The 15,714-nt window shown below is 41.5% G+C and overlaps 1 protein-coding gene across 1 annotated transcript in view; it reads left to right on the forward strand.

Annotated features, from left to right (window-relative positions):
• Positions 1-15,714, forward strand: part of LOC125224947 (zinc finger SWIM domain-containing protein 8 homolog) — a 56,757-nt gene that overhangs the window by 25,923 nt on the left and 15,120 nt on the right. The window contains exons 14-21 of the mRNA XM_048128466.1: positions 2,347-2,489; positions 3,109-3,326; positions 3,817-3,922; positions 6,234-6,425; positions 9,890-10,021; positions 11,898-11,951; positions 13,995-14,122; positions 15,534-15,701. Of these exons, the coding sequence (XP_047984423.1) occupies positions 2,347-2,489; positions 3,109-3,326; positions 3,817-3,922; positions 6,234-6,425; positions 9,890-10,021; positions 11,898-11,951; positions 13,995-14,122; positions 15,534-15,701 (1,141 nt within the window). The remainder of the gene's footprint in view (positions 1-2,346; positions 2,490-3,108; positions 3,327-3,816; positions 3,923-6,233; positions 6,426-9,889; positions 10,022-11,897; positions 11,952-13,994; positions 14,123-15,533; positions 15,702-15,714) is intronic.

The raw sequence follows: 15,714 nt of genomic DNA on the forward strand, positions 1-15,714 counted from the left end.
ATCGGATCGAATAATGTGATAACGCACTTACGGCCCGGCCACGACATTGCTCTAAGCGCGACTAGTAGGGGGAAATTAGCTAAAATTACGGCATAATTAATGGAAGGTTTTTTTAAATTGAAATATGTACGTTATAGACTGAAGTTATTTTTCATCAACCCTCCCCACTCCTCCCCCCTCTGCGTCACCCCTCTACCCTCCCTTAAAGTGCCGAAAATGCGGTTTTTCTCGATTTCTGACAAAACTGTTGAAGATACAGAAAAAGCGCGTAGGAACGAAGTAATCCTTAATAAATTTACTACAAATCATTCATAAACACTTTGGTTCTAGCACTTATAGTTTTCGCGTGATCCGTCACGAAAGTTGGTCCTTTGCTGCAATTTTCTTTAATGAATGTTAAGTTTTCGCCCAAAATTCTTACGAAATCGTCGAAATTTGTTTGATATGACTAAAATATTGTAACCCATGACTAAAATAAAATTAAGGGGGAAAAATCACTACCATGGGTAGAATTTCCAATATGTCTTGGAATTCCAGTAACTATTTAAGACGTAATATTTTCACGGTAGTAGTCGCTAGGAGTACCATTGATCCATATAGTATATCGATGACTGGGGATGAGCTTTTGGTAGCTGTTGGTAGAGCCCTGGAGTTTCAATCCAGTAGCCGTGAGTTCAAGTTCCACCCATGGTAGTGATTTTCCCCCTGAAATTCATTTTCAGTTTATAATATTTTAGTAATATCAAACAGATTTCGTAAGCAATTTGGGAGAAAACTTAACATTCACTAAAGAAAATTGCAGCAAAGGACCAACTTTCGTGATGGATCACGCGAAAACTATAAGTGCTAGAACCAAAGTGTCAATGAATGATTTGTAGTAAATTTATTAAGGATTACTTTGTTCCTACACGTTTTTTCTGTATCTTCAACGGTTTTGTCAGAAATCGCGAAAAACCGCATTTTCGGCTATTTAAGGGGGGGAAGAGGGGTGACGCAGAGGGGGGAGAGATGGGGAGGGTTGATGAAAAATAACTTCGGCCTATAATGTACATATCCCAATCAAAAAAAATCTTCCATTAATTATGCCAATATTTTCATACATAACTTTCCAGAAGCAACGTACTAGACAGCGGTGGGCGGCAGCCATGCGGGCGAATGAAAGGTCCCATCGCTGCGTCTCGCTCCACTGTACCGCTGTCGCGCTTAGACCGATGTCGTTGCTGAGCTGTTACAGTCGACTGTGTCAACACTATATTGATTTAGACTAACACGATTTGCACTCATACTTACACTTAATTTATATTTGGCCCGACGTTTCGAACATCACATTATGTTCAAATATAAATGTAAGTATTTACGCGATTAAGTCCCGTTTTGTTCTAAAATGATGTGTCAACACTATTTATTTTTCATCACACCCGCACACTAAATGTGCTATTGCACGCAGGCGGCGCGTGAGTTATAGACAAATCGTTCTCCCTGGGGAATTAAGAAATTTCTAGTACTGTATTGAACTTTTTTTTACCTTTTTGCATATTTTTTATAATGCAAGTGTGATGTAAAACATTGTGTGTAACTCGGGAAGTATGAATATTATTAACTCGAGTCTTTAAATCGCTCCGGCAAACCGTCGCGATTTAACTTACTCTCGTTAGTAATATTCAACTTCCTCTCCTTGTTGCACAATGTACTATTATTTTAATGTAGAGTATTTACGGAAAGAGAAGTCACATAATGTATAGGCAGGCCTCCGTCACTCGCTCGAGGTCGCGCGTACCCACCCGCTAGCCGTGCGTTCGAACGCACGAGTAGCCGAGGGTCGCCTCACGCCCGTCTGTATAGTCACGCGGCCCGTATTAAGCCACTAAGTTTGCTTTTCGCTTGACCGCTAGAAAGTCTTTGCCTTTCGCAAGTTTGTACTATCACAGAGTAAGCGCTGCCCACCCCCTCTTTATAATCAAAAAAAATATTTCACTCATACAAGCATGGTACGCGTTCACGTACACGAGCTTAGAATGTGTGCTAGGAACGCGCCTCTTTCTAATATTTGATCGTCAGTTTAGGTAAAAAAAAAAAATATAGCGTAGCTATTTGTCGTTTCAATGATCTGTACCATTAATAATATGTGGTACAGGACCATATTACATTCCACGATATTTCTGTTTCTGAACAGATTATTCGACGTACTTATATGCTATGCTATGATGGGGTGGAGTCGATAGGATCCGGAAAGCCACATATCGCCAGGTGACAAGCCCGACTCATATTTTTCAGTTATAGAGTTTTATTGGTCACCTAACGATATGTTGTTTCAAACTATGCGTTACAAAATGACTAATTTTTCAGGTTCGAGCACAGGCGGTGCCAACAGCCACGACATGCGAAAAGCGCGCCGTCGCCACATGCCGTCTCCTCGACTATGCGCGGCCAGTCATCGACTGTCCTGTCTAGCGTCAGCTACGTTGGCCAAATGCGCCTTCTTATGCACCGTAAGTCACCCAATTAGCTTACTTTATAAGCTCCACTAGTTTACTAAAGTCCGAGCATAGATGGCGCTAACAGTCAGGACATGAGAAAAGCGCGCCGTCGCCACATGCCGTCTCCTCGACTATGCGCGGCCAGTCATCGACTGTCCTGTCTAGCTTCAGCTACGTTGGCCAAATGCGCCTTCTTATGCACCGTAAGTCATCCACTTAGCTTACTTAATAAGCTCCACTAATTGACTTAAGTCCGAGCATAGATGGCGCTAATAGTCACGGCATGAGAAAAACGCGTCGTCGCCACATGCCGTTTCTCGATTCTGCACGGCCAGTCATCAACTGTCCTATCTAGCGTCAGCTACGCTGGCTAAATTCGTGCATCGTATGTTCGTTTACGCTACGCTTATCCAAAGAGCTCAACATATGTTATTGTACACTCTGTATAGCAATCACATCGTAGTTGCTGCCTACGTTATGGGCCGTTTATAACTATTCCTACGCATCACCGTCAGGTTGACTCGTTCCTACTGGTTGACTAATTGCGACCGACGTCTTAGCAGACTTGATGTCCAAGATTAGAAAATCAACATTTTCGTTTGAAAACACTAATATTTTCTATTCCTCACAGGTCCTAGCAGAATTCAGCGAGCACCACGAGTTAGCTTTCCGCGTGGGGCTATTCGCACTAGAAATGGCGCGACCCCCGGCCAGCACGAAAGCCCTAGAGGTCAAACTCAACAACCAGGAGACTGAGCTAGTAGCGCTGTTGAAGAAACTCCCTACTGGCCCCGAACAACTAGCTTTAGCTAGGGAGAAGGCTGAGCAACTTCGTGATGGCATGCTGAGGTAAAGTATATCCACATGATGGTGTATAAGTTTAGTATAACGGGTGCTAAATAGGTCAAACTCAACAACCAGGAAACTGAGCTAGTTGCCCTGTTGAAGAAACTCTACTGGGCCTGAACAACTAGCTTTAGCTAGGGAGAAGGCTCAGCAACTTCGTGATGGCATGCTCAGGCAAGAAATGCGTGACTCATTGAGTTATTAGCCCCAACGCGAAAAAAGTCAAAAGATCTTACTAAACATTAATAATAACAGTAAGATCTACCCTCGATTTACCGATTTTGGAGAAGATAGGTAGCGAAAAAAAACGTAATTTTTCTGCCAGTCGATTCCTCAAAAACTATCCGGCTAGGCAAGTTTTGGTCCCAGATAGGACGGGAGATCAACATCGATCGAAGAAAGCCATAAATCGAGAAAATCTTTTGCTCTACTTTTTTTATTTTTTATTAGAACTTCCTAGGAGTCACCTTACTATATATTTATCTTTCTGCAGAAATCGAGGACCAGCGCTACTACCTATCGCGTTGGCCAGTTTTCTGTTCGACGTCCTAGTTTTATCTGCGACTGACAAGGAAAACAAGCATCCTGTAAGTAGAAAGGTAGCTCACACGTATCGGTGTTTTTTTATTTTGTAGCATAACTATTTTAGCTTTTTTGAAAATAAGTAATGTGGGGTCCAAATTATTTTCGTTATCTGATTTTTGCCTTTTTGTATGAGGTAAATTTCAGCTCTCTTCATCTGACATCTTCACACGCTAGCACTCGCTTTTTTAATTATTTTGATAAAGGACAAAGTGATCATAAACAAGCTAACAAAAATAAACATGATCTATGTATCTATCAATTTTTTTTTTATATTTTTTTTATTACATATTACATCCACACACAGACCAACCCCTATAGACATCCATTACAAGACGACTCGCGGTCGCCAGCCTTCCTAGTATTTGCACTGATATAAGCGCGGGCGCTCGCCGTGCCCGATCAGTATCGACCAAGTAACAGACCCGAAAGCAGCGCGTGTTTTTCGCACTAAAAAATTGGAAAAGGGTATTTTGATGCCTTAAAGATGTCCACCTGTAGTGTGAAATGGTGTGGAAAGGTAACAAGAAGCTCAAATTTAAAAACAGACGGCATTACATTCCACAAATAAGTCATATTTATAATTTATTCAGAGCCGGCATAGGTCAACTTACATTGGCCACTTACGCGTCAGTAGAGGGACAGTCATACTTCTGTCCCTTTTCATCTGGCGCGACTGCCCGCCGTCCTTGAAACGGCCAATCAAAGCGCGCTTAACACATTCCCCGCCCGCTCCTCGCACCCCAAACACTAGTGACTCGTATCGCGAACAAAATATACAAGATTGCTACTCTATAGGAGGTTCTCTGTGCATCCACATAACCATTTTATAACATCTTGGGGTTCAATATTAGAATATCGAACCCTAAGAAGTGTTCAGGATACACTAGTATAAAGAACCTTTTTCTACTCCAGCACTTAAATCTGTCAATTAGATTATTGTCAGCGGTATCCAAATTAAGTTCATTTGAGTAACGATAGAAAAGTCTATTTGTCTATAGGTTCATATGATAACTGCTGAGCAGTATTCATATGAATATAGGAGTTCTGTAAGTTTATTTTTAAAAGTACAACATCCATTTATCAGGTATGTTTTCATTTGCAATAATAAATAACTCTTAATAAATAATATAATATTTAGGTTCATAATTTAAATCAAGATGAAAAATAAACTGAAATGCGTTTTACATATTAGATATTGCAAAACAAAGGTAAAAATCATAAGTTTATCAATTTTACATTTGACATTTAAATATTCTTGAACGCAACCACATTTTTCGTAATTGAAAACCGGCTTATTTTCTATTTCTCTTGTCTATGGCATGAAGAGTTCGGTTAATGTACGACCCAGAAATGTACAGCCCAAAATCGGCGTCCACTTTTTTGGACGCGAATTACGGGGTCGTACAATACTGCCGCCCTGTAAAAAAAGTGGCTTCGAATTATCGCCCGGACCAAACGTGTACAGCCCGAGAATGCCCAACCCATCAATTCACGGCCCAAGAACTCTCGTACATCATGGACGCCAATTCCTGGGTCGTAAATTCTTGGGTTGAGCATTCTCTGGCTGTGCATTATTGGTTCCCGCATTTGTAAACTTTTTAAAAAATTATTTGAACTATTTTAGTGTTTTATACTTTATTTTAAGTCGACGTTGTGCAAAAACTTAAGTAATTATGAGTGATTCTGGTGAACAATATACTCCCCAAGAAATCAAGGCTATGGCGCTCAAAGTGACTGACAATTTGTTACCTGAAAAGTCGGATACAGCGTAGCAAAAATGTTATGATTGTTTTATGACATGGAAATTGCAAAAAAATGTTTCAACTTTCTCTGAAATCGCATTGTTGGCATATTTTGAAGAATTGTGCAACAATATCTCACCATCAACATTTTGTGGACAGAATACTCAATGCTACGACGATCCACACAAATATTCCCATTCATTATATGAAGTAAGTAACTAACCCATTTTATTATTCTTGAATAGGTATTTATGTGGCTGTCGTAGAAAAAGTATAGTATACAATCGTAACATTATGAAGGCTATAAAAGTCTCGTACCTTACTTAGGCCACTCGGCAAGCCTTCGTGGCCTAACCGCGGTACTCAACTTTTATAGCCTTCATAACGTTACCGTTATATAATATACTATTGTACTGGTACAAAGAACCTCAAAGAAATTTGAAACTTAGTTAAATAGAATGGAGTTGCTTTTGTTTTGTTAACTCAACAAAGTTAAAAAAAAACAACTCTATTTTCTACTGATTCAAATATGATACCCAATTTTGCTTCTACGGTGGGTCTCTAGAGTATAAATATTTTTCAGGCGAGACAACCTTCAGATGAAGCATTAGGCTTCGAGGCGGCAGTGGCCGCTCTAGGCCTGAAGGCGAACGTGTCCGAGGCGGAACACCCTTTATTATGCGAGGGCACAAGACGCCAGCGGGGAGAACTGGCCTTGACGCTCTTGGCCTTCTACAAGGACGACTCTGTCAAGCTGGCCAGGATTATGAACAAGGTATGAATCTGTGAAGATGATTGCAGTAAGTGAACCGAGTTGTTCTTTGTAGCGGCAGTGGCCGCTCTAGGCCTAAAGGCAAAACGGGGAGAACTGGTGTCTTCGAGGACGCGTCAACATTATGAACAAGGTATGTACTATGCGAGGGCACGCAAGACGACTTTAATGCGAGGGCACGGGAGAACTGGCCTTGACGCTCTTGGCCTTCTACAAGGACGACTCTGTCAAACTGGCCAGGATTATGAACAAGGTATGTATCTGTGAAGATGATTGCAATAAGTGAACGAGTTGTTCGATTTTGTAATACCCTGGAGTCTAATTTGTAGCGGCAAAAAATAAAAGAAAATTAAAAGCTCTAGGCCAACTAAGGCAAAATTAACTGTAAATCCGAGGCGGTGCACCCTTTATTATGTCATTTGTAGGCACAAGACGCCACGACATTGGTCTAAGGAGAACTGGCCTTGACGCTCATTGGCCTTCAGCGAGGACGACTTTTCATTCAAACGTATGGCTGCAGGATCATGAACAAGGTATGTATCTGTGAAGATGATTAATTAAATAAATGGATGAAAATATTGGGACTGATTGGGGAGGAAAAGGACCATTGGTAACGATACTTAAATTATTGATTTAAACTAACACGATCTTCACTCATATTATTAAATTAAAACGGGACTTAATCGCGTAAAACTTACGTTTTATATTTAACCCGACGTTTCGGACATGACATTACGTCCGTGGTCACGGGTAGACTGGCTGGGAGTTGTATCAACATCTTCTAGCTGTACGAGTTTTTCGAACTACCCGCACTTGATTGTCATCAGTCACTTTTACGCTAGGGTTGCCACTCTGCCTACATACAACACTCACGACATCCGATGGTATGAGACGGGAAGTTTTCTCACGTTTACACTTGCTAATCACTGGATTCCACGAAGATGAAATCCCTTGCCCTTCATTTTGATTGAAATTACGATGTTTCCTGATTTCAATCGCTTCACGTACTTTCCTGCTATAGTAAAGACGTTCAGTTGAAAGGACTTTGGGATTATGCAGTTCAATCCAGTGGTTCGGTCCTGACTCTAGCAAATGCTCGGCAACCGCAGACTTATTTATTTGTCGTTTTTTGACCGCCGCGATATGTTCTTTGACCCTTTCCGCTATGGTGCGTTTGGTTTCTCCAATATAAGAACTACCACAGCTACAGTCAATCTTATAAACGCCTGGCGTCTGATATGGAATAACATCCTTTGCTGACCTTAGTTGCCCCGCCACCTTCGACAACGGCATGTACACAGTCTGTATCGAATACTTCTTTAGTATGGTACCAACCTTGTCTGTCACTCCCTTGACATAGGGCATAAATGCCGGTCGTCTTGCAACATTCGGATGCTTCTTCGCAGGCTTTCGTCTCGGTTGCCGACAATCCACCCTGTACCCATTCTTTCTAAGAACCTCCTGAATGTGTGACATCTCACTCTCTAAAAATTCAGGGTCACAAAGGTCATGTGCTCTGTTCTTTAGGGAATTAACGACGGACAGTAGGTGACGAGGGTGGTGGTGAGACTGAGCATTGAGGTATCTATCTGTGTGAGTAGGCTTCCTGTAGACAGTGTGCGCCAAGGATCCATCCATCCGACCTATCACTTTTATGTCCAGAAAAGGCAAACTTCGATCTGATTCCAATTCATACGTAAATTTCACCTTCTGATGAATGGAATTGAGATACTGGAGTAATTGCTCAACTTCTTGCTTGCCACCCTTCACCACCCTCCACCACCACCCTCGTCACCTACTGTCCGTCGTTAATTCCCTAAAGAACAGAGCACATGACCTTTGTGACCCTGAATTTTTAGAGAGTGAGATGTCACACATTCAGGAGGTTCTTAGAAAGAATGGGTACAGGGTGGATTGTCGGCAACCGAGACGAAAGCCTGCGAAGAAGCATCCGAATGTTGCAAGACGACCGGCATTTATGCCCTATGTCAAGGGAGTGACAGACAAGGTTGGTACCATACTAAAGAAGTATTCGATACAGACTGTGTACATGCCGTTGTCGAAGGTGGCGGGGCAACTAAGGTCAGCAAAGGATGTTATTCCATATCAGACGCCAGGCGTTTATAAGATTGACTGTAGCTGTGGTAGTTCTTATATTGGAGAAACCAAACGCACCATAGCGGAAAGGGTCAAAGAACATATCGCGGCGGTCAAAAAACGACAAATAAATAAGTCTGCGGTTGCCGAGAATTTGCTAGAGTCAGGACCGAACCACTGGATTGAACTGCATAATCCCAAAGTCCTTTCAACTGAACGTCTTTACTATAGCAGGAAAGTACGTGAAGCGATTGAAATCAGGAAACATCGTAATTTCAATCAAAATGAAGGGCAAGGGATTTCATCTTCGTGGAATCCAGTGATTAGCAAGTGTAAACGTGAGAAAACTTCCCGTCTCATACCATCGGATGTCGTGAGTGTTGTATGTAGGCAGAGTGGCAACCCTAGCGTAAAAGTGACTGATGACAATCAAGTGCGGGTAGTTCGAAAAACTCGTACAGCTAGAAGATGTTGATACAACTCCCAGCCAGTCTACCCGTGACCACGGACGTAATGTCATGTCCGAAACGTCGGGTTAAATATAAAACGTAAGTTTTACGCGATTAAGTCCCGTTTTAATTTAATAATACTAACCAACATTATTGTCTCAAGTTTTTTTTATAGTCAGCTTCTGGTTATTGTGCCAGGATGAAAGCGGCGTCGTATGATGACGAAATTGTGACTTCTCCTCTTTGCACCATTGTCGCAATTAACTAAGTGAAAGGCCTGAGTGGACGCTCGGAGCGTTCAGTTTGGCGGGGCGTGTAGCGGCGCGAGCTCGCCCTCGTGAACGCTACGCAGCGTGGACTCGTGAGTCGTGACACTCGTATGAGCTTCAATCGTTTGATATGCAGGCCGCACGCCCAATACAAACGCAGGCCATACACTTAGGGCCGGTTGCATCAAACCGTCTGTCACCGTTAAAGCGCTCGTTAAATTTTATCGTATGGGGAATTCCATAGACGTCTGCTATGTGACGACAAAGACATGTAACTCCGTATAGACAGAAGTCTAATAAAAAAACGTACCTCGGAAGCGTAGAGAAAAAGGTACGGCGGGCTAGATGGCGATACACCTTTGGGGCACTCTCGGCTAGATGGCGCTAATATTAATATTTGACATTTTAACACATATCAAGCTAAGAATATGGGCCAAATTGTCAAAACTGAGGTTCAAAAGTTTTAAGCCTGTGTCGAGAGCTGGCAGTCTATGCACTGCGACTACACATTTTTCTTTGGCAGTAACTCTAGAAACTCGATCCTCTTCGGTGACGATGATGTGTCTGTCAAATGTGGTCTATACAACTAGTCCTTAGTGTTTTTGTACAAATGTAGCAGAGCAATGAGAAATAACACGTGTTACCTGTGCAGCTGCTGGACCGCGACATCCACCAGCTGACGAAGGGCCCGATGGTGAGCGTGTACTACACCAACAACCCGCGCCTCGCCGCGCACCGCGACGCGCAGCCGCCGCCCGCGCCCGCGCCCGCGCCGCCGCCGCCCGTGAGTACTCTAATTGACGCTTGTTCAAGGGTCTGATGAACTTGCAGCGAATAAAATCTCCAAAATATAAAATGAGACTTGTAATTAATCTTTTGTACTGAGGTGATGGTGAAGAATGACATGCAGTTTTTTAAACAAGAAACTATTCCTAAATTCTATGTATGAGCGGCGACTTGCCGCTCAGAGGCGTTGCGTGCAGATTTCGTGTAGGCGCTTCATGACCCAGGTCGTCGTGCAAACATGAAATCTGAGCGGCAAGCCGCCGCTCATACATAGAATTTAGGAATAGTTTCTTGTTTAAAAAATTGCATGTCATTCTTCACCGTCACTTCAGTACAAAAGATTAATTACAAGTCTCATTTTATATTTTGGAGTTTTTTTTTTTCGCTGCAAGTTCATCAGACCCTTGAACACGCTCGTCTCTGCTATTTGCGAACTATTACGATATACAACCTCAATTATTTAAGTTAATTATTTATTCGTGATAACTATAAATAAATAAATATAAATATTGAGGGGACACCTTACACAGATCAACCTAGCCCCAAACTAAGCAAAGCATGTAACTATGGGTGCTAGGCGACGATATACATACTTATATAGAGAAATACATAATTATATACATAAAAAACATCCATGACTCAGTAACAAATATATGTGCTCATCACACAAATAAATGCCCTTACCGGGATTCGAACCCGGGACCGCGGCTCAGCAGGCAGGGTCACTACCAACTACGCCAGACCGGTCGTCGGATGATAACTATTTATGTCTATAGATACCTATCAGTGGCGACTGGTGAAAATTTCTGCTAGGCAACACTTGAGCAAAAAGAAACCTACCTTAACATTAGGTACTTTACTAGTAATCAATTTTAGCTAATAGCTATACATACACTTGTAAAAAACAAAACAAAAATAAAAGCTCTCAATTATTGTTACAAAATGATGTGGAAGTTAGCTTACTAAAGCAGCATAACACTAAATATCCCCTTTAATATGGGTCCTGTATTTTACTAATTCAAAATGAGTTCTCTGTTGATTAAACAAATAAGAAAGTGTGTATAATAATTTAAAATGTCATATTTTGTACTAACTATTAACCTGACATGACGGACTTTCCTGAATTCTTAACTTTTCACTCACTAAGTTACTTCTCGACACATCACAAAACAGGCAAACACAGTAAGATCCATGAGAACAGCTTAATAGGATAGTTTCCTATACTTAAAATATTTTATGCAGTGCACGAAATAAAGCAACACAAAATTAGAAGAAATATATCGTCACTACTTTTTAAAAAACTTGTATCTTCGTCTGTCAATGAAAAGAAAATTGTAGTAAGTATGTATGGAATGCATATAGACTTACTGCGTTTTAACTTTGAGGAACAGCGTGAGATACGAGTTTTTTTAAAAGTAGTGACGATATGGACAGTAGTTATGTTTAAACATAATTTCTTTTTAATAATTAATAAGTCAAAGAGAAATATATTCATATTCATATTCATTTATTCCATTGTAAATCATGTTCATTTGTACAGTTTGGTATTACATTTGGTCAGGTATATATAAAGTAAATGAATGACCGTGATGTCACTCCTCAGTATTTCATAGTAATTCCATATTAGCTAATCGTTTTGACAGTTCTTGAAAAGAAGCTGATTTGACTAGTAGGAAACTAGCCTATTTTTTGTAATTATACAAAATTTTGATGTACCCTCTTTCCAACCCTGTAGGTAGTTCAAATAGTTCAATAATAGGACAACAATCTAAGGACACATGCATGCAAACTGAACTAACATATCCCAAATTGTACTAACATATATCGCCCATAACCTTACATTGTTTTAAACTACATATATTTTTCTATAACAGTTCAATCACTTGAGAAAGATGACGTACTCGTACGCGCCGCAACAGGTACATAATGTAAGCGATTGATCTGTTTGGTGTATTGTCATGGGAGACATGAATGTAACTATTGTTTGACATGTTTGTTAATCTTAGTTTTACTAGAGATAAGCATATACCTTTATGCGTAAGGTAGTGCACAATATTGTAGCTAAGAAGAGGCCTTTTTAAATTGTCTTTTTTTTATACCACGTCGGTGGCAAACAGGTATACGGTCCGCTTGATGGAATACGGTCACCGTGACTTATGGACGCCTGCAACTCAAGGGATGTCACATGCGCGTTGCCGACCCATTAGAAACTTGTACACTCCTTTTTTTGTCAACCCCATACTGTAGTTCATCGGGAATACCTCGGCAGGGAGCTCATCCACAGCTGGAGCGTCCGCGGGAGGAAATTCCTCTGAAACCGCACGGTACGCCCAGTTGCGATTCGGCCCTGTTATTGCGAAGCAACGTATCTTGCTTACTTATTTTTTTGTCCTGTCGTACCATAACGGAATTTTAGAAATTTTATTTAAAAAAAATACTCGATTATTAAATCAAAAGAAGTCGGTTAATAAAAAGCCGTCAGATTATTCCACCGCAAATATAGGGTAAATTAATTGTGTAATGAGAAAAAATAGAAGGAAAAGGGCATATCTCGACGGGTTACCTTTGTAACTCGTATACCCTTACTTCTACAGCACTTAGCGTTTGACACTCTTATGTAAACGTGACGTGACAAACTTAAGTGTGTACGTATGGCGTTGATCGTTACAATCTTTAGCTATCAGATAATATGAACTATATCTTCGCTACTATACTTTGTACTAATTTACGCATCTTATCCCTTTATTTGTCTCTAGTAAGGCTAAGATAATGCAAAGTAGATCGATCAGTTGTTATATTGCCTTGTTCGTCGGACATTGTAATTGGTGATGAAAAGATATCAAAATTTGAATGCGGCTAATTGTTGGTCAATGTCGTATTCTGTCTGGGTCACTTACGCTCTCTAGGTTAGCCAACTGTGTGTAATAGGCTAGTTTCGTATACTTAAAATAAAATATTTTATGCAGAAATAAAGCACTACATAATTAGAAGAAAAATATGGACAGTGGTTACGTTTAAATATAATTTTTATTTAATAAGTCAAAGTGAAAGATATAAAGTAAATGAATTGACCGTGACGCCACTCCTCAGTATTTCATAGTAATTCCATATTAGCAAATCGTTTTGACAGTTCTTAAAAAGAAGCTGATTTGACTAGTAGGAAACTAGCCTATTTACGATGACGCGCAGATTGGTCGAATCTAAAGCTGAGTTTAGACCAGCAAGTTATTACTGCAAGTTTTGAGACGCAACAATAGGTAAGAGTGAGTGGCAAATATCTGCATCTTTTTCTTGCATATACTTCTGCCTCAAAACTTGCACGTCTAAACTCAGCTTAAGGCGCGCGCCTTCGTGAAAGAAATCATGTACAAACTCAGAGATAACCATTTATACAAGGCAATTAATTCCTGTATAAACTGTTAACTTCGTTGGCTGACTTGAACGCGCGAGTGAACCTTATTGTTAAAGGTATTACTTGTGTTGATATTGTAACATTGTAATACAGGGTGCAATAAAAAGAATAAACAACTTTTATTATCGGACCAATGTTGAAGTCGCGAATAAAAATTCGGCTGTTCCATAGAAATCAGCGGCGTCATGACTGTCGAAATGTATTATTTAAACAGCCAAATTTTTTTTGCGAGTTCAGCATTGGTCCCATAATAAATCTTGTTCATTATGGCCTCAAAAGTCACTATGCAAAGTTAGAACGGTTTTTATTTCACCATGTTTACTGTATAAGCCATTCACTGTACTGCGCATTTACTGCGTGGAGTAATAAGAGAGAATTATTCTATTAGAGATCTCATAGACTATTATTATTACCGGAGATCAGTGATGTGGCATCAATGCAAGTAACCTGTTCAGTGAGATCGAATCATCCAAATTGTAAAAGAATCAATAGGTACTTTTCATCTTTGACTTCTCTATTGACCTCAAAAGCAATACCTTCAATAAGTCGTGTTGTACAGCAGGTGCAGTGTCAACTAGTGGCCGAAATGGAGCGATTGGTCGTGTCGGAGGGCGGCGCTAGCCCGCCTGCGCACCCGCCGCCGCACCAACCACCGCACCAGACTCTCGCAAGGCCGAAGGACTCTAGGTACATTACAACTTTCAATACAGATAGTCACATGCGATACTGCGTAGCGTGAGAGGTGTGAGTTGGCTAGTCGCCTAATGGAGTAACCTCTAACGGCTCAGCCACGACATTGGGCTAAGCGCGACAGCGGTGAGCGGCGGCCATACATTGGAGCGAGACACAGCGATGTGACTTTTCATTCGCACGTATGGCTGCCGCTCACCGCTGTCGCGCTTAGACCAATGTCGTGGCTGGGCCGTAAAGTCGCCGCGCGCCCGCCGCCGCACCAGACTCTTGCAAGACCGAAGGACTCTAGGTACATTAGAACATTCAATACAGATAGTCACATGCGATACTGCGTAGCATGAGAGGTGTGAGGTGGCTAGTCGCCTAATGGAGTAACCTCTAAAGTCGGCCCGCGTGCCCCCTGCCGCACCAGCCGCCGCACCAGACTCTTGCAAGACCGAAGGACTCTAGGTACATTAGAACATTCAATACAGATAGTCACATGCGATACTGCGTAGCATGAGAGGTGTGAGGTGGCTAGTCGCCTAATGGAGTAACCTCTAAAGTCGGCCCGCGCGCCCCCGCCGCACCAGCCGCCGCACCAGACTCTTGCAAGACCGAAGGACTCTAGGTACATTAGAACATTCAATACAGATAGTCACATGCGATACTGCGTAGCATGAGAGGTGTGAGGTGGCTAGTCGCCTAATGGAGTAACCTCTAAAGTCGGCCCGCGTGCCCCCTGCCGCACCAGCCGCCGCACCAGACTCTTGCAAGACCGAAGGACTCTAGGTACACATTAAAACTCTCAACACCACATTCCATCAATGGCAGCGCTACTCCTAGCGTGTCAGTAGTAGCTACGTAGTTGCAAGAATGGAGCGCTGGCAAGGGGAGTGCTCTGTTGCAGTGATCACTTCATCAGATGCTCGCACGACACAAGGACTCGTGGCATCTTCATTGGCACATACGATGTCAACAGCATTAGTCATCAATACATGAGGGAGGCGTAACTTGACGGCAATAGTTGATGAAATCAAAGTAGGGATATTACAGTGTGTCCAAGATGGGACAAACAATAAGAAGTCGTGGTTTAAACTCGTACGTTATTTAATTAAACTTATATAAAAAATACAAAATGTGTGTGACACGCAAAGTTCCGTTATTCGCTCTCGTAGAGACAAGTAGGTATTCTTGTACGATGATGTGGAGTAATTTTGACACTTGGTTAGTGACGTCGCTCTACTCGTTCGAGAATCGGTTTAATACGTTCCGATTAGCGTGAACACAGTGTTTCGACATTATTTGGTACCTACAACAATAAACTGGCACAAGATTCATCGTTTAAGTGAAAGTAAATATGTATAAATACTCCAGTTGAATCCCTTAAAACAAATTATTAAACTAAATGTTATTTTCTTAACAGATACAAAGGCAAAAGACTGTACCCATCAGTGCCTAACCAACCTTCAGAAGCGTCAGCACACTTCATGTTCGAGCTGGCCAAATCAGTGCTCTTCAAAGCCGGTGGGTCCTCATCCACCAGCCTCTTCACGCAGACATCCTGTGCCAGAGAACATCACGGGCCACACCGGTAATATACTTTG

This window comes from Leguminivora glycinivorella, chromosome 3 (genome assembly GCF_023078275.1).
Source record: "Leguminivora glycinivorella isolate SPB_JAAS2020 chromosome 3, LegGlyc_1.1, whole genome shotgun sequence".
Lineage (NCBI taxonomy): Eukaryota > Metazoa > Arthropoda > Insecta > Lepidoptera > Tortricidae > Leguminivora > Leguminivora glycinivorella.